Source organism: Scyliorhinus canicula, chromosome 5 (assembly GCF_902713615.1).
Source record: "Scyliorhinus canicula chromosome 5, sScyCan1.1, whole genome shotgun sequence".
NCBI lineage: Eukaryota > Metazoa > Chordata > Chondrichthyes > Carcharhiniformes > Scyliorhinidae > Scyliorhinus > Scyliorhinus canicula.
The window spans coordinates 219,691,592-219,716,481 of record NC_052150.1 but is presented as its reverse complement, the minus strand read 5'-3'; the positions used below and the strand labels follow the sequence as shown (position 1 = coordinate 219,716,481).

The 24,890-nt window shown below is 51.5% G+C and overlaps 1 protein-coding gene across 1 annotated transcript in view; it reads right to left on the bottom strand.

Annotated features, from left to right (window-relative positions):
- The window catches only part of ghrhra (growth hormone releasing hormone receptor a), a 90,202-nt gene extending 76,051 nt beyond the window's left edge, over positions 1-14,151 (bottom strand). The window contains exons 1-2 of the mRNA XM_038796465.1: positions 14,017-14,151; positions 13,303-13,389 (exon numbers count right to left, since the gene is read on the bottom strand). Coding sequence (XP_038652393.1) covers positions 13,303-13,389; positions 14,017-14,151 — 222 coding nt within the window. The remainder of the gene's footprint in view (positions 1-13,302; positions 13,390-14,016) is intronic.
- Between the last annotated feature and the right edge of the window lie 10,739 nt (positions 14,152-24,890).

The following is a 24,890-nucleotide window of genomic DNA, read 5'->3' as shown; positions in this document are numbered from 1 at the left end:
ACTTCAACCCATATTACCTCAGTAGGCAGATCCCCCTCGAACTGCCTTTCTGCAGCTGTTATACTATCTCTAATTAACAATGCCACCCCCCCACCTCTTTACCATCCTCCCTAATCTTGTTGAAACATCTATAACCAGGGACCTCCAACAACCATTTCTGCCCCTCTTCTATCCAAGTTTCCGTGATGGCCACCACATCGTAGTCCCAAGTACCGATCCATGCATTAAGTTCACCCACCTTATTCCTGATGCTTCTTGCATTAAAGTATACACACTTCAACCCATCTCCTTGCCTGCAAGTACTCTCCTTTGTCATTGTTACCTTCCCCACTGCATCACTACGTGCTTTGGCGTCCTGACTATCGTCTACCTTAGTTGCTGGACTACAGATCCGGTTCCCATTCCCCTGCCAAATTAGTTTAAACCCTCCCGAAGAGTACTAGAAAACCTCCCCCCCAGGATATTGGTGCCCCTCTGGTTCAGATGCAACCCGTCCGGCTTGTACAGGTCCCACCTTCCCCAGAATGCGCTCCAATTATCCAAATACCTGAAGCCCTCCCTCCTACACCATTCCTGCAGCCACGTGTTCAACTGCACTCTCTCCCTATTCCTAGCCTCGCTATCACGTGGCACCGGCAACAAACCAGAGATGACAACTCTGTCTGTCCTGGCCCTTAACTTCCAGCCTAACTCCCTAAACTTGTTTATTACCTCCACACCCTTTTTCCTACCTACATCGTTGGTACCAATGTGCACCACGACTTCTGGCTGCTCACCCTCCCCCTTCAGGATCCTGAAGACACGATCCGAGACATCCCTGGCCCTGGCACCCGGGAGGCAACATACCTTTCGGGAGTCTCGCTCGCGACCACAGAATCTCCTATCTATTCCCCTAACCATTGAATCTCCTATTACTATTGCTTTTCTATGCTCCCCCCTTCCCTTCTGAGCCCCAGAGCCAGACTCAGTGCCAGAGACCTGGCCGCTGGGGCCTTCCCCCGGTAGGTCATCCCCCCCAACAGCATCCAAAACGGTATACTTGTTTTGAAGGGGAATGGCCACGAGGGATCCCTGCACTGTCTGCCTGTTAGTTTTCTTTCCCCTGACTGTAACCCAGCTACTCTTGTCCAGTACCTTTGGTGTGGCTACCTCCCTGTAACTCTTCTCTATGACCCCCTCTGCCTCCCGGATGATCCGAAGTTCGTCCAGCTCCAGCTCCAGTACCTTAACACGGTCTCTGAGGAGCTGGAGTTGGGTGCACTTCCCGCAGGTATAGTCAGCGGGGACACCAGTGGTATCCCTCACCACCACATCCTACAGGAGGAGCATGCAACTGCCCTAGCCTCCATCCCCTCTTACTTTACAGAATTAGCTGCCCTGTGGACCAACTGGACCTCCGCCCTCCGACTCTGCTCCCAGTCAGCTGTACTCTAAACTCCTGGTTCCCTTCACGCTCTTTGATAAATATAGGAAATGAAATGTAAGGAGCACCTTACTCCCTCCTCACCTAACTCCCTCAGTCACCAAACTCTCACTGTAGCACTCAAATGCCACAAGCTCATATATATACATATATATACATATATTTTTCAAATAAGCAGACAAAACTGTACACAAAATTCTAGATGTGGTCTCACCGATGCCCTCTACATCTGTAGCAAAACCACCCCTTGCAACAAGTGGTTACATTGCATTTGCCTTCCTCATCACTTGCTGTATCTCTGCAGTAACTGTTTCTGATCCATATACCAGGCCACCCAGATCTCTCTGCATCCAGAGTTCAGCCAATTTACAGTGCAGAAGGAGGCCATTCAGCCCACAGACTGCACCAGCCTTTGGAAAGAACACCCGACTTCAGCCCACACCTCCACCCTATCCCCGTAACCCAGTAACCCCACCTAACCTTTTTTTTTGGACTCTAAGGGGCAATCCAGCTAACCTGCACATCTTTGGACTGTGGGAGGAAACCGGAGCACCCGGAGGAAACCCACGCAGACACAGGGGAGAACGTGCAGACTCCCGCACACACAGTGACCCAGCGGGGAATCGAACCTGGGACCCTGGAGCTGAGAAGCAACAGTGATAACCATTGAGCTACCGTGCCGACCTTGCCGAATACGAGCAGCCCCCATATCGGGACGGGGGACCCTTAACATAGAGTTAAGGGACCCTTAACATAGTGTAAATAGAGTCGGCCCGTCAGGCACCAACACAGTGGTGAAGGGCTGGAGGCGTACACAATAGTTAGTGTGAGATAAAGTAAGTTCTCTTTCTCGACCAACTCCGTGTGGACTCTCTGTTGCCTCTTACAAAACTATTCTCCCCGCCAAAGTGACGAAATTCACCTTTCCCCACATCACACTCCATCTGCTCATGTTTATCCCACTCACTTAACCTTGTCTTGATCCCTTTGCAGAGTATAGCTCCTCCTGACCACTTGCTTTCCCAGCTGTCTTGGTGTCATGGACAAATATAGGGGCTGGTTTAGCTCACTGAGCTAAATCGCTGGCTTTTAAAGCAGACCAAGCAGGCCAGCAGCACGGTTCGATTCCCGTACCAGCCTCCCCGGACAGGCGCCGGAATGTGGCGACTAGGGGCTTTTCACAGTAACTTCATTGAAGCCTACTCGTGACAATAAGTGATTTTCATTTCATTTCATATAGCTGCACGTTCAGTTCCTTCACCTAAATCATAGTTTTCAAAGAATTTACAGTGCAGAAGGAGGCCATTCGGCCCATCGAGTCTGCACCGACTCTTGGAAAGAGCACCCGACCCAAGGTCAACACCTCCACCCTAACCCCATAACCCACTAACCCCACCCAACACTAAGGGCAATTTATCATGACCAATCCACCTAACCTGCACATCTTTGGACTGTGGGAGGAAACCGGAGCACCCGGAGGAAGCCCACGCACACACGGGGAGAACGTGCAGACTCCGCACAGACAGTGACCCAAGCCGAAATCGAACTTGGGACCCTGGAGCTGTGAAGCAATTGTGCTAACCACTATGCTACCGTGCTGCCCGATCATTCCCCAAATCATTGATGTCTTGATTCCTTGTTTTAAAAATACTGTAAATATTATGGGGGGTGGGAGGAGGAAGATAAATAACACTTAATAAAAATCCAACTCCACTGAACCTGACAATGGAAAGAAGGATTTGGGAGTTGTCACATTTAGTTCCACAAGCGATGAGACAAGACAAAATGAAAAGCAAACTTACCAGCGGGCAGCAGGTCAGTAAGAGTACCAGGTGCCCAGTTAAGGGATACATTGCGCCCCGGATTGTGGCAAATCCACTAACTCCTCTCCCAGAGGAATTTCGGTCGCTGCGCTGCACTTTTTTTTGCTTCAAAACTCTCTCTGTCAGGAGGGACGAAACTGTCACAGGCTCGTTCCCTCCCTCCCTCCGGTGGAAGTTATTGCTCCGGCCCCGCGGGTCAGTGCCTGTATCAGACAATCCCACCACTGGTGAAATGGACAGGGCTGTTCATGAAACTGACAAGAAACTGCCTGGGAGAGGTACAGCATTGGGAGGAATGTGAGGCAGCACAGGACTCACTCACTCACTCACTCCCACTCTGCTCCCAGTCAGTCTTGTGGATATATACTGATGCAGTTTCCCCCCTCCCTCCTCCCCCTCTTCTCCCTCCCTCCTCCCCACTTCCCTCCTCCCCCTCTTCTCCCGCCCTCCTCCTCCTCTTCTCCCGCCCTCCTCCTCCTCCCTCCCTCCCTCCTCCTCCTACTCCCTCCTCCTCCCTCCCTCCTCCTCCTCCCTGCCTCCTCCTCCTCCCTGTCTCCTCCCTCCTCCTCCCTGCTCCTCCCCTCCCACCCCTCCTCCTCCCCTCCCTCCCTCCCTCTCCCTCCCTCCTCCTCCCTCCCTCCTTCTCCCCTCCCTCCCTCCCTCCTCCCTCCCTCCTTCTCCCCTCCCTCCCTCCCTCCTCCTCCCCCCACCCCTCCTCCCCTCCCTCCTTCTCCCCTCCCTCCCTCCTTCTCCCCTCCCTCCCTCCCTCCTTCCTCCCTCCTCCCTCCCTCCCTCCTTCTCCCCTCCCTCCTTCTCTCCTCCCTCCCTCCCTCCTTCTCCCCTCCCTCCCTCCATCCTTCTCCCCTCCCTCCCTCCCTCCCTCCCTCCTTCTCCCCTCCCTCCTTCCTTCTACCCTCCCTCTCTCCCTCCTTCTCCCCTCCCTCCTTCTCCCCTCCCTCCCTCCCTCCCTCCTTCTCCCCTCCCTCCCTCCCTCCTTCTCCCCTCCCTCCCTCCTTCTCCCCTCCCTCCCTCCTTCTCCCCTCCCTACTTCTCCCCTCCCTCCTTCTCTCCTTCTCCCCTCCCTCCCTCCCTCCTTCTCCCCTCCCTCCCTCCTTCTCCCATCCCTCCCTCCTTCTCCCCTCCCTCCTTCTCCCCTCCCTCCCTCCCTCCCTCCTTCTCCCCTCCCTCCTTCCCTCCTTCTCCCCTCCCTCCCTCCCTCCTTCTCCCCTCCCTCCCTACTTCTCCCCTCCCTCCCTCCCTCCTTCTCCCCTCCCTCCCTACCTCCTTCTCCCATCCCTCCCTCCTTCTCCCCTCCCTCCCTCCTTCTCCCCTCCCTCCCTCCTTCTCCCCTCCCTCCCTCATCCTCCCCTCCCTCCCTCCTCCTCCCCTCCCACCCTCCTCCTCCCCTCCCTCCCTCCTCCTCTCCCTCCCTCCTCCTCCTCCACCCCTCCCTCCTCCTCCTCCACCCCTCCCTCCTCCTCCTCCACCCCTCCCTCCTCCCCTCCCTCCTTCTCCTCTCCCTTCCCTCCTCCTCCTCTCCCTCCTCCTCCTCCACCTCCCTCCTCCAACTCACTCCCTCCCTCCTCCTCATCCCCCCTCCCTCCTCCTCATCCCCTCCCTCCTCCTCATCCCCTCCGTCCTCCTCATCCCTCCCTCCCTCCTCCCCTCCCTCGGATGGCCTTCCCATCCAGTGGCCAACTGAGGGCGACTTACGGGTTTCTTCCCTCGACCGTTGGCATTTTTTTCAACCTCCTCCCTCCCCCTCCCTCCTCCTCCTCCCTCCTCCTCCCTCCCCCTCCCTCCTTCTCCCTCCCCCTCCCTCCTCGTCCCTCCCCCTACCCCTCCCTTCCCCTCCCTCCTCCTCCCTCCCCCTACCCCTGCCTCCTCCTCCCTCCTCCTCCCTCCCTCCCTCCCCCTCCTTCTCCCTCCTGCTCCCTCCCCCTCCTTCCCTCCCCCTCCTTCCCTCCCCTCCCCCTCCTTCCCTCCCCTTCCCTTCCTTCCCTCCCCTTCCCTTCCCCCTCTCCCCTCCCCTCTCCCCCTCCCCTCTCCCCCTCCCCTCTCCCTCCCCTCCCTCCCTGCTCCTCCTCCTCACCCCTACCGCCCCCTCCCTCCCCCTCCTTCACCCCTCCCACCCCCTCCCTCCCACTCACCCCCCTCACCCCCTCCCTCCTCCTCACCCCCTCCCTCCTCCCTCCCTCCATCCCTCCTCCATCCATCCCTCCCTCTGCCTCCTTCCCTCCCCCCTACCTCCCTCCTTCCTTCCTGCCTCCCTCCCTCCTCACTCCCTCCCTCCCTCCTCACTCCCTCCCTCCTCCTTCGCAGTCCCTCCTCCTCCTTCCTCCCTCCTCCTCCTCCTCCCTCCACTACTCCCTCTCTCCTCCTCCTTCCCTCCTCCTCCCTCCCTCCTCCTCCTCCCTCCCTCCCTCCTCCCCTTCTCCTCCCTCCCTCGTGCTCCTCCCTCCCTCCCTCCTTCCCTCCCCCTCCTTCCCTCCCCACTTCCCTCCCCCCTCCCTCCGCCTTCCCCCCCTCCCCCTCTGTGGTATTCACCACTGTTGTATTAGTATGGGTATTACGGTAAGGCTCCTGTACTACAGGTACGGGGGTAGATCCCTGCCTGCCGGCTCTCTGTACAGCAGCCATTTTGTCAGCTGCTGCGGGAAGCTACACATCTCTGTGTAATTGTGGTGAATGTGTAACCACTATAAATTCACACTGTACATTACTGTGTCCCTGTGGGCTCCATCTGTGAGCCGTTGCGCGGCTCTGCCCACAGGGGGAGATGAGGAGCATGTACAGGGCTCCGCCCTTGGCTCCGCCCCCAGCAGGAAGTATAAGTGCTGCGGTCCTGCGAGCCCGCCCTCAAGTTTCGTATAGTCACAGGCAGGCTCAGTCGTAAGCCGATTAAAGCCACAGTTTACTTCAACTCGTGTCTCAGAGTGAATTGATGGTCGCATCAATTTAATCGGCTTAAAGAACTACTATGGAATCAGCCCTCAAACCTGACCGACTGGAACTCGACCCACAGGCCGCAGAGGCAAAGGAAATATTTTTGCATTGGCTTCGGTGCTTCAAGGCCGCACTGGCTGCATCGACTACCTCCTCTGTTACAGAAGAACAGAAACTCAGTCTTCTCCACGCACGGGTGAGCCATCGTATTTCTACTCAACTTGATGTAACTGACTCTTATACTGAGGCCCTCGCGATACTCGACCGCCTGTACGTGCGGCCCATGAATGAAGTCTACGCGCGGCACATCTTTACACCTCGCCGCCAGCGCCCTGGGGAGTCGCTAGAAGACTACCTGCGCAACCTTAAAGCTCTAGCACGAGAATGTAACTTCCAGGCTGTGACAGCCTCCCAGCACATGGGACTCGCCGTCTAAGACGTGTACGTTGCAGGGGTCCGATTCAATTATGTGCGGCAGCGTCTTCTCGAGAAAGGGGCCCAGGACCTGGAGGACGCGGTAAAACTAACAACCTCGTTAGAGGTCGCTTTCCAAAGTTTAAATGCATTCCCGGCCGATCATGCGACCCCATCGTGGACCCCCGACCAGAGACTGCCCCAGGCCTGCGCCGTGCGGCCACCCGCCCACCACGGAGGGCTATCGTGCCTATTTTGCGGCCAGCCCCAACGCTCCCGGCAGCACTGCCCGGCCCGCAACGTGACCTGCAGCAGCTGCGGGCGGAAAGGGCACTTTGCTAAGGTCTGCCTGGCCAAAGCTAAAAACTCTAACTCGAACCCTCACCCAAACACTCGCTCCTCCAACTCACAGGCCCGCAGACCCCGCAATGTGGCAGCGTGTCTGCCGACTCCACCTCCGCACAACATGTGTGATTCATGGGGGCCGCCATCTTGGGCGCCATCTTCCTCGCCGCCCGCCACGTGCGATCAACGGGGGCCGATATCTTGGCCATCACCCCATGTGCCACTCGATGACTATGATCTCCGCGGACAGTCATCACGGGGCCGCTCCAGCACCGCCGACCATGCCACCGACTACCCGCAGCTCAGTGCACCTCAAAGCACCTCAAAAGCTCCATGATCTCCGTCCAAATCAACGGATACGAGACACCGTGCCTGTTCGACTCCGGGAGCACTGAGAGCTTCGTTCACTCAGATCCGGTAAGGCGCTGCTCGCTCCCGATATTCCCGACACAGCAAACTATCTCCCTCGCCTTGGGATCGCACTCCATTCAGATACAAAGGCGCACTACTGCGACGTTAACAATACAGGGCACCAACTACACCAACTTCCAGCTGTATGTACTCCCAGACCTCTGCGCCCCCCCCTCCTCCTAGGACTGGATTTCCAGTGCAACCTCAGGAGCCTAACACTCAGCTTCGGCGGACCCCTTCCCCCACTCACTATATGCAGCCTCGCAACTCTGAAAATCGACCCCCCTCCACTCTTCGCTAATCTCACCGCTAACTGCAAACCCATGGCCACTCGCAGCAGGAGATATAGCCTGCAGGACAGGGTGTTTATTAGAGCCTAAGTCCAGCGGTTCCTACGTGAGGGAGTCATAGAGGCCAGTAACAGCCCCTGGAGAGCTCAGGTAGTCGTCAAAACCGGGGAAAGGTTTTGGATGGTGGTTGATTACAGCCAAACCATTAACCGGTTCACACACCTTGATGCGTACTCCCTCCCCGAGATTGCGGACATAGTAAATCAGATCACCCAGTACCGCATATTCTCCACAGTGGATCTGAAGTCTGCATACCACCAGTTCCCAATCTGCCCGGAGGACCGCCACTACACGGTGTTCGAGGCAGACAGCCACCTCTTCAATTTCCTCAGGGTTCCCTTTGGCGTTACGAACGGGGTTTTGGTGTTCCAATGAGCAATGGGACTGAATGGTGGACCAGTACGGGCTGCTAGCCATGTTTCCATACTTGGACAATGTCACCATCTGCGGCCATGATCAGCAGGACCACAACGCCAACCTCCACCAATTTCTCCAAACCGCCCAAAAACTCAACCTCACCTATAATAAGGAGAAATGCTATTCCCGCACAACCAGACTAGCCATCCTCGGCTACGTCGTGGAAAACGGGGTCCTAGGACCCGACCCTGACCGTATGCGCCCCCTCTTACAACTACCTCTCCCTCACTGTCCCAAGGCCCTCAAGAGGTGCCTCGGATTTTTCTCATACTACGACCAGTGGGTCCCCCAGTATGCGGACAAAGCCCGCCCACTATTTAAGGCTACACTCTTCCCACTGAGAGCCGAGGCTTGCCACGCCTTCAAGGAGGACATTGCCAAAGCCGCCATGTGGGCGGTGGATGAATCCGTCCCCTTTCAGGTGGAGAGCGACGCCTCAGAGGTCGCTCTCGCTGCCACTCTGAACCAGGCAGGTTGGCCAGTAGCTTTCTTTTCCCAAACCCTCTCCGCTTTGGAACTTCGACACTCCTCAGTCGAAAAGGAAGCTCAAGCCATTGTGGAAGCCGTACGGCACTGGAGGCACTACCTCGCTGGTAGGAGGTTTACCCTCATCACCAACCAGAGATCGGTTGCCTTCATGTTCGACAACTCGCAAAGGGGCAGAATCAAGAATGACAAAACCTTGCGGTGGAGGATCGAACTCTCCACCTATAATGATGATATTGTATATCGTCCTGGGAAGCTCAATGAGCCCCCAGATGCCCTGTCACGCAGCACATGTGCCAGCGCGCAAGACGACCGACTACAGGCTATCCACAATGACCTCTGCCATCTGGGGGTCACCCGGCTCGCCCACTACATCAAAGCCCGCAATCTGCCTTTCTCCACCGAGGAGGTGAAAGCCATCACCAGGGATTGCCCGATCTGCGCGGAGTGTAAACCGCACTTCTATAGACCAGACAAAGCCCACCTGGTAAAGGCATCCCGGCCCTTTGAACGCCTGAGTATTGATTTCAAAGGGCCCCTCCCGTCGACCAACCGTAACATCTACTTTCTCAATATTATAGATGAATTCTCCCGTTTCCCATTTGCTATCCCGTGCCCCGATATGACCTCCCATACAGTCATCAGAGCCCTGCACAGTGTCTTCACCCTGTTTGGTTTCCCCAGCTACGTCCACAGTGACAGTGGTTCATCCTTCATGAGCGACGAGCTGCGTCAGTACCTGCTCAGTAAGGGCATCGCCTCGAGCAAGACTACCAGCTACAACCCCAGGGGGAACGGGCAGGTGGAAAGGGAGAACGCGACGGTCTGGAAGACCGTCCTACTGACCCTCCGGTCCAGGAATCTCCCGACCTCCCACAGGCAGGAGGTCATCCCCGAAGCGCTCCATGCTATTACGTCCCTCCTTTGTACGGCCACAAATCAGACTCCTCACGATCGATTCTTTGCCTTCCCTAGGGGCACGACCACGGGGGTCTCGCTTCCGCCCTGGTTGAGGACACTGAGCCATGACCTCCTTCGAAAGCACGTCCGGACACGTTAAAAAGACCCCCTGGTAGAGAGGGTCCTGCACTCAACCCCCCCACTACACGTTTGTCGAACACCCCGATGGCCGACAGGACACCGTTTCCCTCCGGGACCTGGCACCCGCAGGATCTACTACCACTACCGCCGAGGTACCCCCCCACACTACACCCCACCCGACCTCCCACGCCCTGCGCCCCTGCACCTATTTGCTTCCCGCGCCCCCTTCCACACGCCACACCGGTCCGCAGGAACGAAGCTCTGGAAGAACCACCCCTGGAGTCCAGCCCCGGACCCGCACCGAACATCCTTCCACAGCCATCCGAAACGGCTGCAACACCAGTGCTCCGTCGGTCCCAACGCATGATTCGAGCGCCGGACCGACTGAACTTATAGACCCGTCTCCCCCGCCGGACTTGATTTTTTAACAGGGGGTGAATGTGATGAATGTGTAACCACTATAAATTCACACTGTACATTACTGTGTCCCTGTGGGCTCCATCTGTGAGCCGTTGGGCGGCTCTGCCCACAAGGGGAGATGAGCATGTACAGGGCTCCGCCCTTGGTTCCGTCCCCAGCAGGAAGTATAAGTGCTGCGGTCCTACGAGTCCGCCCTCAGTTCAATATCGTCGCAGGCAGGCTCAGTTGTAAGCTGATTAAAGCCACAGTTTACTTCAACTCGTGTCTCTGAATGAATTGATGGTTGCATCAGTAATAAAGCCTCGATTACTCTCAACTCTCATCTCGTCGTAATTGATAGTGCATCAATTTATTACACAGAGATGTGTGGCCTCCTACACCCTCCCCCATTCTGAAGTTTTCGGCTTGTGTTAAATGAATTAATTATTATCCATGGGATAATGGCTCGTGAACAAGCCTGGGTTCCATCTTCAGGCCCACCAAGAGGAAGGAGGACCGCTCCTGCGGCCCACTCACTAGCCGAGGTTGCTCGTCACTGCTCCAGCTGAACGCGTGGGGTTGAGACCGAGGCTCAGTTGGTAACATATGCTGAAATGTGCCTCCATGCATGATAACATAAGGTGCTCAGAAGAATGGGATTGGAGAGTGGAACCGTCCACAGTCCAATGTAGGTCCTCGATCCACGGGGTGAGTTGCAATGGAAGGCAGGGTTGTTCGCAGCTGTCTATTCATAAGCAAGTGTGATGATAGCCCATTGACAAGAGGCGCCGAACGATAGCTTTGAAGTGCCAGATAGATGTCTTCCTGGCTGTCAATGGCCTTTTTAGCAGCTGTTTTACAATGTGCACACCCTTTCCCCCTTTCCCATTTGACTGGGGATATAGAGGACTCGAAGGGATGGGCCTAAAATCAGAGTGACGGGCAAATTCAGTCCACTCATAATTTTTGAAACAGGGACAGTTGTCAGACATAACAATGCTTGGTATGCCAGGCCGGGCAAAAATCTCTTTGGCATGTGGTGTGACGCACCGAGCAGTCGAGTTCACCAACTGTGCTACCCTCTGGATCATTTGAGGAGTAATTAATAATTAAAAGTTAGTCTTTCCCATTGAAGTTGTTATGGGAGAGGTGTTTTCAGAACCCCAAAATGTATCATGGAGTTCAACCAACCTCCCCCTTTAATGTATTGTTGCTTTTGAAGCACATGGCTTGCTGGTGTGGCTGGTTTAGCTCACTCGGCTAAATCGCTGGCTTTTAAAGCAGACCAAGCAAGCCAGCAGCACGGTTCGATTCCCGTACCAGCCTCCCCGGACAGGCACCGGAATGTGGCGACTAGGGGTTTTGCACAGTAACTTCATTGAAGCCTATTCATGACAATAAGCAATTTTCATTTCATTTTTTTATTTTTGGTCTCCTGGTGTGGTATGACAATTATGGACACTTGGGTTTTTAAACACAAAACAATGTTTATTCCATGAATTCAACTTAACCTTTTAACACCCCCTTACTTCAAAGATAACCCTGAAAATAATACAACACTAAATAATCCCTCAAAATGTTCCTTCAAACCTCCAAAAGACTTAACACCTTTAAACAGAAACACATCAGGTTAAAGACATTACTATTATGAGTTTAAATCACCCAAATGATTCAGAGATAGTCTTTCCTGGCAGAGATCACAGCAGACCCAGCTCCCTGCAAAACACAGACACACCCAAGCTCTTTTCCTCAAAACTGAAAATAAAACTCCCAAAAAGCAGAAGTGAGCTCAACTCGGCTCCCCCCCACCCTCTGAAATCACTTCAGAAATATGAGCTGCTCCATTTCTTAAAGGTACATCACTTAAACATCCATTTCATAAAGGTACTCTCACATGACAAAGTGGAGAAGGTCCATGCCCGCCTTCTGCCATGGACTTGTGATGATTTCACCCACGTGCATCAACTCTTTGCCTCACCTGCAGTGGAACTTCTGACATGTGTCACAGTGGTCGGCCATGCCTGCAATGTCTTGGGTGATGCCTGGCCAATTGATTGTATCCCTGGCCCTGGGCTTGCACTTCTTAATGCCCAGGTGCCTTTCATGGGGCTTCTTGAGTTGAGCGGCCTCAGGAAATGCTGTCGCAGTAGAAGGCCATTCGCCTCACTCAATTCTGACCCCACATTGTAATAACCCAAGCAGGAACACTGAGACCATCCCTCTCAGAGACATTTGATTACCTTTTGTAGGACTGCGTCCTTTGCTGTTTCTGCCCGTATTAGGCACGACTTCTCATCGGAGACTGGAAGCGATGCAGTGACGAGATTAACATGGACTTGTACATCCTCATTAACCAGGTGTACCTCTTTGATGGCCGTGGCTCGGGAAAGTGCGTCAGCGGCAGTAAGGTGTACAGGTGACGTCACAATCGTAGCGTTGGAGCTTCATCATCATGCGCTGGATTCTCGGGGAGGACAGTTCAGCTGTCGTCAGCGAGATACACAATGCTAGCCACTCCTGCTCATGTTTGGGAGACCTTTCGAACACTACGTCCTTATTTATCGAGTCTCGTAGTTGGGACATTTTGGAGGCCAGGTTGGGAATAAACTTACCAACAAAGTTGATCATCCCTCTTATGCGTAAAATGTTTTTTTTTGTCTGTGCCACGTGGCATCGCCTGAATGCCCTTTTATCTCTTCGTTATCCGGCTTCACACCTGGTGCCAAGAGCCTGCCCCCTAAAAATGTGATGGTACCCACTCCGAATTAACATTTTGTTTTGTTGAGTTTGGGGCCAATTTTTGTGACCCGTTGTGGGACACTGAGAATCCTTCTGTCATGCTCCTCGCATGTGGACCCCCAGATTATGATGTCATCGACATAAACACGGACACCTGTTAACCCTTCAGCTGGGTGCTCTGTGGCACAATGGAAGATTTCAAACACCAAAATTAGGCCAAACGGTATTCTCAGGAAGCAATAACACCCCAAGGATGTGTTAAATGTGCACAGCCTAGCGCTCGCTTTGTCCATCTTCAGCTGCCAGAAGCCTTGCGACGTATCCAACTTGCTGAAACACGTCGCTCCAGCCATCTCGCACACTATTTTCTCCCTCATAGGAATTGGGGAAGTGCTTCCTTTTGATGCTGAGGTTCAGGTCTTTGGGGTCCGTGCAGACCCTCAGGTCACCGTTCCTCTTTGTAACACACACCATGGAGTTAACTCAGTTGGTAGGTGCCGCTACGCACCTGATGTAACGCCGCCTTCAGTTTCTCCTTTAGCGAGGCAGGCACACGTCTCGGCGTGTGCACAGCTGGCTTCGCATTCTCCTTCAACTGGATGCGGTACGTAAAAAGGCAGAGTGCCAAAGGTTTGAGATACCTCCGGAAAGGCCTTTAGGATGGATCGTAGGGTGCCATGCTTTCTGCAGTGTTCACGGGCCCAAACTCTCCACTCTTATTTTTTTATTTTATTTAGAGTACCCAATTCATTTTTTTCCAATTAAAGGGCAATTTAGCGTTAGCGAAACCCACGTAGACACGGGGAGAATTTGCAAACTCCACACGGACAGTGACCCAGAGCCGGGATCGAACCTGGGACCTCGGCGCCGTGAGACTGCAGTGCTACCACTGCGCCACCATGCTGCCCTGTTGCGTGTCTGAGCTATATAAGATATTAGACCAGTCTTAACTAGAATGATGGCTCGATTCCATTTTTCACGCAAGGTATAATTTCTAGCTAAAGCACGCTCCACACAGACAGTGACCCAGAGTCGGGATCAAACCTGGGATCTCGGCGCCGTGAGGCAGCAGGGCTAACCCACTGCGCCACTGTGCTGCCCTTGCTTTCCACTCTTACGAGTGATTCGCGCTCTGTGTCCACCACAGAAAATGTGATCATGCACATTCTGTCCTTGACAGTTACTGCGAGCTCACATACTCCGAATGTTGTGGTTTGCTGACCTTATAGTCCTTCAGCCACATTGTTCTTCGGATCATTTTCGGTTTGATTTTGACTTGTTTCAACACTGACAAAGTGATCAGATTGGCCCTCGCTCCCGTGTTGAGATGGTACCTGATTAGCGTGCCATTAGCCATCAACGGAATCGTCCATCTGTCCTCTATGGTCTTCGCATCCGCATCACTATGGCTGCAAATGATGAGGAGAGATTTGCCGTGTTGGCAGGTCGGACTATTCGTGTCCTCCCGTCGAAATTATGTTCACAGCAGCCAGGTCGTCAATGCATATCTCATTATCTACACTAATTGGTCAACTGTTGGACGTGAGAAACATCGCCTGGCAAAGGGACCCATTCTGCCACACTGTAACAGATCTTTCCAAGTGTGGGACATCAGCATGGCAAATGGGAATCGAACCGTGCTGCTGGCCTGCTTGGTCTGCTTTAAAAGCCAGCGATTTAGCTCAGTGAGCTAAACCAGCCCCTTATTGTCGGGGCTGCTCCGCGTTGTGAGTCCGCCACAAGCGTGGACTCGCGACACGAAATGCAGGGCCCCGTATCGGCAGGCAGAGAACAAATTATTTTGCGGGAATTTTCCACCAGCGGGATTTTCCACTCCTGCCGATGTCGATGGAATTCCCGTAGCAGCCTCCCCGAACAGGTGCCGGAATGTGGCGACTAGGGGCTTTTCACAGCAACTTCATTTGAAGCCTACTCGTGACAATAAGCGGTTTTCATTTTCAATAGTTTGCCACATTTTCCAAGCGCAGCCCCCCTCTGTGACGGAACCATACAATTCAGGCTTATGATTAGTTTGGGTGTCAGAAATATTTGGCAAAGTCATTTTGCTAATCACAAGTGATTGAGCGCTGCGGTTTGATAGCGATGTCAGTTCATCGCTTCTTGTGATGTCAAATGGTTGATAAATCATAGAATCATATAATTTACAGTGCAGAAGGAGGCCATTCGGCCCATCGAGTCTGCACCGGCTCTTGGGAAAGAGCACCCTACCCAAGCCCACACCTCCACCCCATCCCCATAACCCAGTGACCCTACCCAATTTAGCATGGCCAATCCACCTAACCTGCACATCTTTGGACTGTGGGAGGAAACCGGAGCGCCCGGAGGAAACCCACGCACACACGGGGAGAACACGTAAACTCCGCACAGGCAGTGACCCAAGCCGGGAATCGAACCTGGGACCCTGGAGCTGTGAAGCAATTGTGCTAACCACTATGCTCCCTTGCTGCCCAAGCAAATCAATTTTGAGCACGTTTGACGTCAAATGAGCACAGATGTTGCTGTTGAAGGCAAACAATGTCAACATTTTCCACAAGCCATTCGGTTCAAGGACAAGTAGGGATGGGTAATAAATGCTGGCTTTTCCGGCGATGACTGCATTCTATGAAAGGATAAATAAAGGCTGAGCATTTTCCAGAGAAATAAAGGCTGATAGGGACCTTTAAATGTCTGAAATGGTTTAATAGATGGTGTAGAGAAGGTGCTCCCACTGAAAGACCCGAACTAGTAGTCACAAATATAAGGTCGTCACTAATGAACGCATCAGAGAATTCAGGATAAACTCCTTTACGCAGGGTATTGGTGAGAATATGGAATGTGTTACCACAAGGAGTAGCTGAGATGAACAGGAAAGATGGGGAGGGGGTGGCGTAGTGGTGTTGTCACTGGACTAGTAATCCAGAGAGCAGCGACAATGTTCTGCGGACCTGAATCCCACCACGCCAAATGGTGAAGATTGAATCGAATAACATCTGGAATTAAAAATGATGACGGTGAAACCCCTGTTGATTGTTGGAAAGAAAACCATCTGGTTCACTAATGCTCTTTCGAGAAGGAAATCTGCCTTCCTTTCCTGGCCTGGCGTGCACGGCACAGTGGCTAGCACTGCTGCCTCACAGCGCCAGGGGGCCCGGGTTCAATCCCGGCCTTGGGCCGCTGTCTGTGCGGCGTTTGCACGTTCTCCCTGTATCTGCGTGGGTTTCCTCCGGTTTCTTCCCACAGTCCAAAGACGTGCAGGTCAGGTGGATTGGCCGTGCTCAATTGCCCTTCGTGTCCAAAGATGTACAGATTGCGAAGAGTTATGGGGTTATGGGAGTGGGGCTAGGTAGGGTACTCTTTCAGAACGTCAGTGCAGATTCGATGGGCCGAATGGCTTCCTTCTGCGCTGCAGGAATTCTACATGACTCCAGGACCACAGCAATGTGGTTGCTCTCTGAAATGGCCCAGCAAGCCACTCAGCTCATGGGTAATGAGTGATGGTCAACGAATGGTGGCCCAATGACGCCAACAGGCCACAAATTCATTTTTTGAAAATGTGAGAAGAAGATATAAGAACATGAGGGAGAAAGAATAGACGGATTTGCCGGAGAGTTTGATGAAGAGGTAGATGAAGAGGTGTATGAAGAGGCTCAGGTGGAGCATTAACGCTGGCATTGATCTAATGGTCTCCAATGGTCATGTTCTGAGCTACAAGCTATATTTATCAGTGCAATGCAGCAGAGAGATGATGGTGCTAGTTAATGCTTTTTCAATAAAACTGGGAACAAATCCCATCGTGGTCAGAAACTGGGATTGCCTTCGTTGGCATTGTGGGAACCTTTTAAGCTAGATTCACAGCGACTGTGTTGGAAGTGGATTCCATCTGCGATTTGTGGTGTGCGACTGAAGTGACTGACTTTATTCTTTGCAAAGCTCTCAATTGGAGTCAGGGAGGGACGGGGGTGGGGAGGATGGGGTGGTTGCATTGTTGGTTGTCTCAGTTGGCCCGTGGGTGGATCAGATTGGCACGGACAGCACTGGGCTCGATCCTTGTTGCGCCTGATTTACGGTCAGGACCTCCTTCCACCCCCTCCAGCCGCTTTACAAGGAAATCACAGCACTTTGCTGTGTTTCAGTGGATGTTCGAGGAGACCTGCCTTCGGGCAGGGGGCTGAAGCAGAAGTAGGAGTCCGCATTACTCACAGTTTTACGATGAAATATCCTGGGTTAGTGTTTATTCAGCTGGCGCATCAAAGATCCTTGAAGAGCGTCAACATCTGAGCAGTTGAAAGGCATTTCTAATGGTTCAGTGTGGCTGCATGGATGCAGCTTAAAAACATCGACTCTAGTTTCAGTTGTGAACTGTTAAACTGAACATGATTCTACAATGTGACCGGGATCATTTCTCCCCCTTCTTTTGTACGATGCCTGACTGTGCTGCTGTTTTTCCTTATCTTAAACAGCAATTCAACAACTAACACAGCGGCCCTACAGTGCTCTGTGAAAAAGTTCTGACACTTCATGGGAGCGCTCGATTATATCACCCCTCCATCTTCTAAACTCAAGGGAATAAAAGTTTCCTTTATGGATTGGATTTTGTTTCTTGTCACATGTACCGAGGTACAGTGGAAAGTATTTTTCTGCGAGCACCTCAAACAGATCATTTAGTACATGAAAAAGAGAATACATAATAAGGCAACACAAGGTACACAATGTAAATACATAGCACTGGGTGGAGCATAAGCTGCTTCCTTGATGTGCACTCTGACAAAGGAAGGTTCAAACTTGGAGATAGCTTTAACACATTTATTAAACTGCTAACAATTCTCCTACTTGGATTTGACTCTCATGTTAATGAAAAAAAATGAAATGAAAATCGCTTACTGTCACGAGTAGGCTTCAAATGAAGTTACTGTGAAAAGCCCCTAGTCGCCACATTCCGGCACCTGTTCGGGGAGGCTGGTACGGGAATTGAACCGTGCTGCTGGCCTGCCTTGGTCTGCTTTCAAAGCCAGTGATTTAGCCCTGTGCTAAACCAGCCCCATAATCCTGCTATAGCTACTCAGACTGACGAACCAGTCTGCTACAATCCACGTGGTGGGTGTGATGCTGAATCAACCCTGTGTCTGTACTCACTGAGTGTCTCCACTGGAAAAAGGAAGATCATGTGTGCTGTGTCCTTATATATGGGTTGGTGTAATGCCCTCCTGTGGTAGTATCACCTCTGTGTATATCATGAATGCCCATTGGTTGTGTCCTATCTTACTGACCTATTGGTTGAATGTCTGTGTGTTATGTCTCTAGTACTCCCTCTAGTGTCTAGCTAGTCTACGTGTATTTACATTAGCCCCTTGTGTATTTACAGTGATGCATATCACCACAGTGTTCTTTGTTATTCTGTTATCAGGATGAACAAAGACCACAGCAGCTAAGTTCATTAACAAAGCTTACTTATTAAAGGTCAATCACTTACTCCCATAGTAAACAATACTGTAGTAATCTACACTCTACTAACACTAGTCTTTACACTTTATCCAAAACTGTACTCTACACTCTCTCCAGCCCTCTGCCAGAAGCCTGCGAGTCAGTGTTTTATATAGTTCGGCATCTAGCTCCATCTAGTGGTTAATTATGATATGACATTGTATCATGAAATGAAAATGAAATTCACTCATTGTCACAAGTAGGCTTCAAATGAAGTTACTGTGAAAAGCCCCTAGTGGCCACATTCCGGCGCCTGTTCGGGGAGGCTGGTACGGGAATTGAACCGTGCTGCTGGCCTGCCTTGGTCTGCTTTCAAAGCCAACGATTTAGCCCACTGTGCTAAACCAGCCCGTGCACGTGCGAACTCCACCCAGACAGTCACCCGAGGCCGGTATTGAACCCGGGTCCCTGGCACTGCGAGGCAGCAGTGCTAACCACTGTGCCACCATGCCGCCCACTGACATTCAGTTGGATCTGATCTGAGTTTCTCCCCAAGGCCACTATATTTTGCTCTCGTTTCATCCCCAGAACGAAACAGGACTCATTTGTCCAGAAGAGATCTAACCTCCATGGCATAACTTCCAGTGCTTTACTTGACTCCCTGATCTGTGTTATAACCGTCTGATGTTGGCATCGTATATTGAAATGCATTCCACATCTCAGTATTAATATCTTTTTAATTTAATGAGCGCATGGTTCGCCGGAGGATGAAGAGGAAATTACATTAGTGTTCAGAAAAAAAACCTACCTCAGATTAATCAGTGGAAGCTGTTTAGAATTAAACAGGGAGATCCTTAACAAAAGATACAGCAGCAAAATAGGTGTCACATTAAATTTTCACATACAGCAAGAGAATGCCTTGTAAACATTTCAAACTATTTTTGGTGATTAAGTGTGAACAGGAGAAAGATTAAAATCTCGACACATTTTATAAAACCGTCATGTAAACGTTTGGCTTAACCTTGATCTCAAATCGAATCTACGGAGCACTTAAACATCATTTGCAGGATAGGTTTATTTATACAAGGAAGATAAATGGGTTGCAGAGCTCAGTCAGAGTGGAACAGACTTCAGTCCAATGAAGGGATACGTCATCCTGCTGGTGAAACTGAATGGTTGCTAACTGCCAGGTTTTAAGGCTGCTTTCGACAATGTTGACGCCTCTTTTCGAATCCCTCTGCCGCACCCGTTCAACCACGTTAACATCCGACCCAGATTGGAGTCACAGAATCGCACAGCGCAGAACAGGCCCTTCGGCCCATCTGCACCGACACGGAAGGAACACCTGACCTGCCGACCGAATCCCATTTACCAGCACTTGGCCTTAGAACATAGAACATAGAACATTACAGCGCAGTACAGGCCCTTCGGCCCTCGATGTCGCACCAACCTGTGAAACCATCTGAAGCCTATCTGTCCTACACTATTGCATTTTCATCCATATGTCTATCCAGTGACCACTTCAATGCCCTTAAAGTTGGCGAGTCTACTACTGTTGCAGGCAGGGCGTTCCACACCCCTACTACTCTCTGAGTAAAGAAACTGCCTCTGACATCTGTCCTATATCTACTACCCCTCAATTTAAAGCTATGTCCCCTCGTGTTGGTCATCACCATCCGAGGACAAAGACTCTCACTGTCCACCCTATCTAACCCTCTGACTATCTTATATGTCTCTATTAAGTCACCTCTCAGCCTTCTCCTCTCTAACGAAAACAACCTCAAGTCCCTGAGCCTTTCCTCGTAAGACCTTCCCTCCATACCAGGCAACATCCTAGTAAATATCCTCTGAACCCTTTCCAAAGCTTCCACATCCTTCCTATAATGTGGTGACCAGAACTGCACGCAGTACTCCAGGAGCGGCCGCACCAGAGTTATGTACAGCTGCAGCATGACCTCGTGGCTCCGAAACTCAATCCCCCTACTGATAAAGGCTAGCACACCATATGCCTTCTTAACAGCCCTATTAACCTGTGTGGCAACTTTCAGGGATTTATGTACCTGGATGCCGAGATCTCTCTGTTCATCTACACTACCAAGAATCTTGCCATTAGCCCAGTACTCTGCATTCCTGTTACTCCTTCCAAAGTGAACCACCTCACACTTTTCCGCATTAAACTCCATCTGCCACCTCTCAGCCCAGCTCTGCAGCTCATCTATGTCCCTCTGTATCCTATAACATCCTTCAGCACTATCCACAACTCCACCGACCTTCGTGTCATCTGCAAATTTACTAACCCATCCTTCTACACCCTCTTCCAGGTCATTTATAAAAATGACAAACAGCAGTGGCCCCAAAACAGATGCTTGCGGTACACCACTAGTAACTGAACTCCAGGATGAACATTTGCCATCAACCACCACCCTCTGTCTTCTTTCAGCTAGCCAATTACTGATCCAAACCGCTAAATCACCTTCAATCCCATACTTCCTTATTTTCTGCAATAGCCTGCTGTGTGGAACCTTATCAAATGCCTTACTGAAATCCATATACACCACATCAACCGCTTTACCCTCACCTACCTGTTTGGTCACTTTCTGAAAAAACTCAATAAGGTTTGTGAGGCATGACCTACCCTTCACAAAACAGTGTTGACTTTCGCTAATCAACTTGTTCTTTTCAAGATGATAACAAACCCTATCTCTTATAACCTTTTCCAACATTTTACCCACAACCAAAGTAAGGCTCACAGGTCTATAATTACCAGGGTTGTCTCTACTCCCCTTCTTGAACAAGGGGACAACATTTGCTATCCTCCAGTCTTCCGGCACTATTCCTGTCGACAAAGACGACATAAAGATCAAGGACAAAGGCTCTGCAATCTCCTCCCTGGCTTCCCAGAGAATCCTAGGATAAATCCCATCTGGCCCAGGGGACTTATCTATTTTTACACTTTCCAAAATTGCTAACACCTCCTCCTTATGAACCTCAATTCCATCTAGCCTGGTCGACTGAACCTGAGTATTCTCCTCGACAACATTGTCTTTCTCCAGCATAAACACTGACGAAAAATATCCATTTAACGCTTCCCCTATCTCCTCTGATTCCACACACAACTTTCCACTACTATCCTTGATTGGCCCTAATATTATTCTAGTCATTCTTTTGTTCCTGATATACCTATAGAAAGCCTTAGGGTTTTCCTTGATCCTATCCGCCAATGACTTTTCGTGTCCTCTACTCGCTCTTCTTAACTCTCCCTTTAGGTCCTTCCTGGCTAACTTGTAACTCTCAAGTGCCCTAACTGAAACTTCACGTCTCATCCTAACATAAGACTTCTTCTTCCTCTTGACAAGTGCTTCAACTTCCTTAGTAAACCATGGTTCCCTTGCTCGACAACTCCCTCCCTGCCTGACAGGCACATACTTATCAAGGACACGCAGTAGCTGTTCCTTGAAAAAGCTCCACATTTCGAGTGTACCCATCCCCTGCAGTTTCTTTCCCCATCCTATACATCCTAAATCTTGCCGAATAGCATCATAATTGCCTTTCCCCAGCTATAATTCTTGCCTTGCGGTATATGCCTATCCCTGCCCATTGCTAAAGTAAACTAAAGAGCGACTTTCACTTATATAGCGCCTTTGATGACCACTATATCTCCCAAAGCGTTTTACAGCCAATAAAGCACTTTTGGAAGTGCAGTTACAGTTGTAATTTGGCAGCTAGTTTGTGCACAGAAAGCTCCCATGAACTGCAAAGTGGTCATGACCATAAAATCTGTTTTATGATGATTGGGAATGGACATTGGTCAGGAGAGGACAAGCTCCCTGCTGTTAGAGCTCAGAGGGAGTTTATTGTGATGCCTGCATGCTATTGTCATGTAAAAGTGCTCAGCAGGGCAAGGGTTAATGTGGGACTTGAGAACAGCAACGCCCATAGTATGATGTTTAGAGTCACATGGTAGTAGCTTCAGAGAGAGCACTCTGTGAGCAACTGACTTTCAAAGAAGCCCCACAATGCATACTAGTAACCTGGGAGCTATAAATAGTTAAAAACTAACGACAAACAAGTTTAAATATAATTTAAATTTATAATTTTCACCCCGGAATTTCACCCGGCGCTGCTGCTAGCCCCTCACCGGTCCCAGAATCGGCGCCGATTTTGGCATCGTAAAAGCCCGTGAATTCTCTGTTCAAGCCGGCACTTAGAACATAGAAGATAGAACAGTACTGCACAGCATAGGCCTTTCGGCCCACAATGTTGTGCCAACCATTTACCCTAATCTAAGATCAACCTAACAAACACCCCTTCAATTTACTGCTGTCCATGTGCCTGTCCAAGAGTCGCTTAAATGTCCCTAATGACTCTGACTCCACTACCTCGGCTGGCAGTGCATTCCACACACCCACCACTCTCTGTGTAAAGAACCGACAAAGAACAAAGAAAAGTACAGCACAGGAACAGGCCCTTTGGCCCTCCAAGCCTGTGCCGACCATGCTGCCCATCTAAACTAAAATCTTCTACACTTCCGGGGTCCGTATCCCTCTATTCCCTCTATTCCCATCCTATTCATGTATTTGTCAAGATGCCCCTTAAATGGCACTATCGTCCCTGCTTCCACCACCTCCTCCGGCAGCGAGTTCCAGGCACCCACTACCCTCGGTGTAATAAACCTGCCTCGTACATCTCCTCTAAACCTTGCCCCTCGCACCTTAAACCTATACCCCCTAGTAATTGGCCCCTCTATCCTGGGAAAAAGCCTCTGACTATCCCCTCTGCCTATGCCCCTCATAAAACCTGTACTCCGGTTGCATTCCACAAGTCCCGAAAGGCGTGCCGTCAGGTAATTTGGACATTCTGAATTCTCCCTCTGTGTACCTGAACAGGCGGCGGAATGTGGAGACTAGGGGCTTTTCACTTCATTGCAGTGTTAATGTAAGCCTATGTACGACAATAAAGATTAAAATTAGGGTGATCTTCTGGTTTCCAAGGGCTGGAAAGGGCACACAAGGCATTGGGAGGGGGGGGAGGGGGGGGGGGGGGGGGGGGGGGGGGGGGGTGGCTGGGTGGGCGGATGTCCCAGGGTCAGCCACTCCCCCGGGCCCGAGCCCCCCTAACCCCCAGGAACCTTGGGGAACTTCCTCTACAGCCTGGCAGCAGCAGCGGGGCACATTATCAGTTCCCTGACCCCCCCCCCCCCCTTTGACATTGTTCCATCGCCAACCTGGCACCAAAGCCCACCCAATGGATTTCCTGCTGTGGATGTCGGAGCATCACGGGAGTGGGAGTGGGGGGGGGGGGATCAGTCTTTCAGCCTGCTAATTACATGCTTATGCATGGCAGGGGGCAGGTCGCGTTCTATGGCCAGCGACGCGACAGTTGGGCATTGCAATTGATTTGGTGCCCGGCGCCAATCCCATTTTCTGGGTGACCCACCCGATCGGGAATCCAGATACTGGCGCGGGCAATGGAGCATCCCCCCGTTGTAGAAACCCATCTGGAAAATAATTTGCCGTTCTTTCCTGGTGTGGACTATGTGTGATTCCAGACTCTGAAATGGCCTTGTAAGTCACATATTCCTAGGGGCAAGTCGGGGTCGGCAACAAATGCTGGCTTTACTATAAGCTCCCGCGCCAACAACGGCCAGAGAATGGCCGGATCCCTGGCTGTGCATGCGCACGGCAACGACCTGCAGCAGTTGCGCCGTACAACATGGTGCCAGCCGTTCACGGACCCGACCCGCCATCCGCAATCCCACAGGCCACCCATTGGCCACCCCCCCCCCCCCCCACCCACCGGTCCCGCCATCCCTTGTGGAAGCCCCCTGGCCTGCGGCACGGATCCCGGCTGAGTGTGGCCATGCCGAGTTCTCGAACGCTGAGCGCGGCACGTATCCCGCGCGGTCGGGAACTCGGCCCATCGAGGGCAGAGCATCGCAGGAGAGCCTTCTCATGATGCGCCAATGGCACTGCAATGGTGTCCAGCACGCGATGCGATGACACCATTTCAGAGAGGACGGAGCATGGCTGACTCGCATCAAAATGGCTCCGGCCCCGATTTTGGCTTCGGAACCCATTCTCTGCCCGATCGACGATTACAATATTGGCATTGGACAACGGAGACTCCCGCCCTCTTGGGATGATTGACAGCTCCCACCACATCAAAAGCAGCTAAGTGATTTCTGCTGTGTGAAAAGAGGAAGTGAAATGACATAGCACGGGCTCTGTTGTATTCTGAGTTCTTTAGATGTTGTAATGAATAGATCTTGAGACTTGTATATTTAAACTTGTTTGTCGTTTAACGATTTATAGCTCCCAGGTTACTAGTATGCATTGTGGGGCTTTTTTGAAAGTCAGTTGCTCACAGGGTAATCTCTCTGAAGCTATTACCATGTGACTCTAAACATCATACTATGGGCGTTGCTATTCTCAAGTTCCACATTAACCCTTGCTCTGCCGAGCACTTTTACATGACAATAGCATGCAGGCACCACAATAAACTCCCTCTGTGCCGAAGTAGCTCTAACAGCAGGGAGATTGTCCTCTCCTGACCAATGTCCATTCCCAATCATCATAAAACAGATTTTATGGTCATGACCACTTTGCCGTTCATGGGAGCTTTCTGTGCACAAACTAGCTGCCAAATTACAACTGTAACTGCACTTCCAAAAGTGCT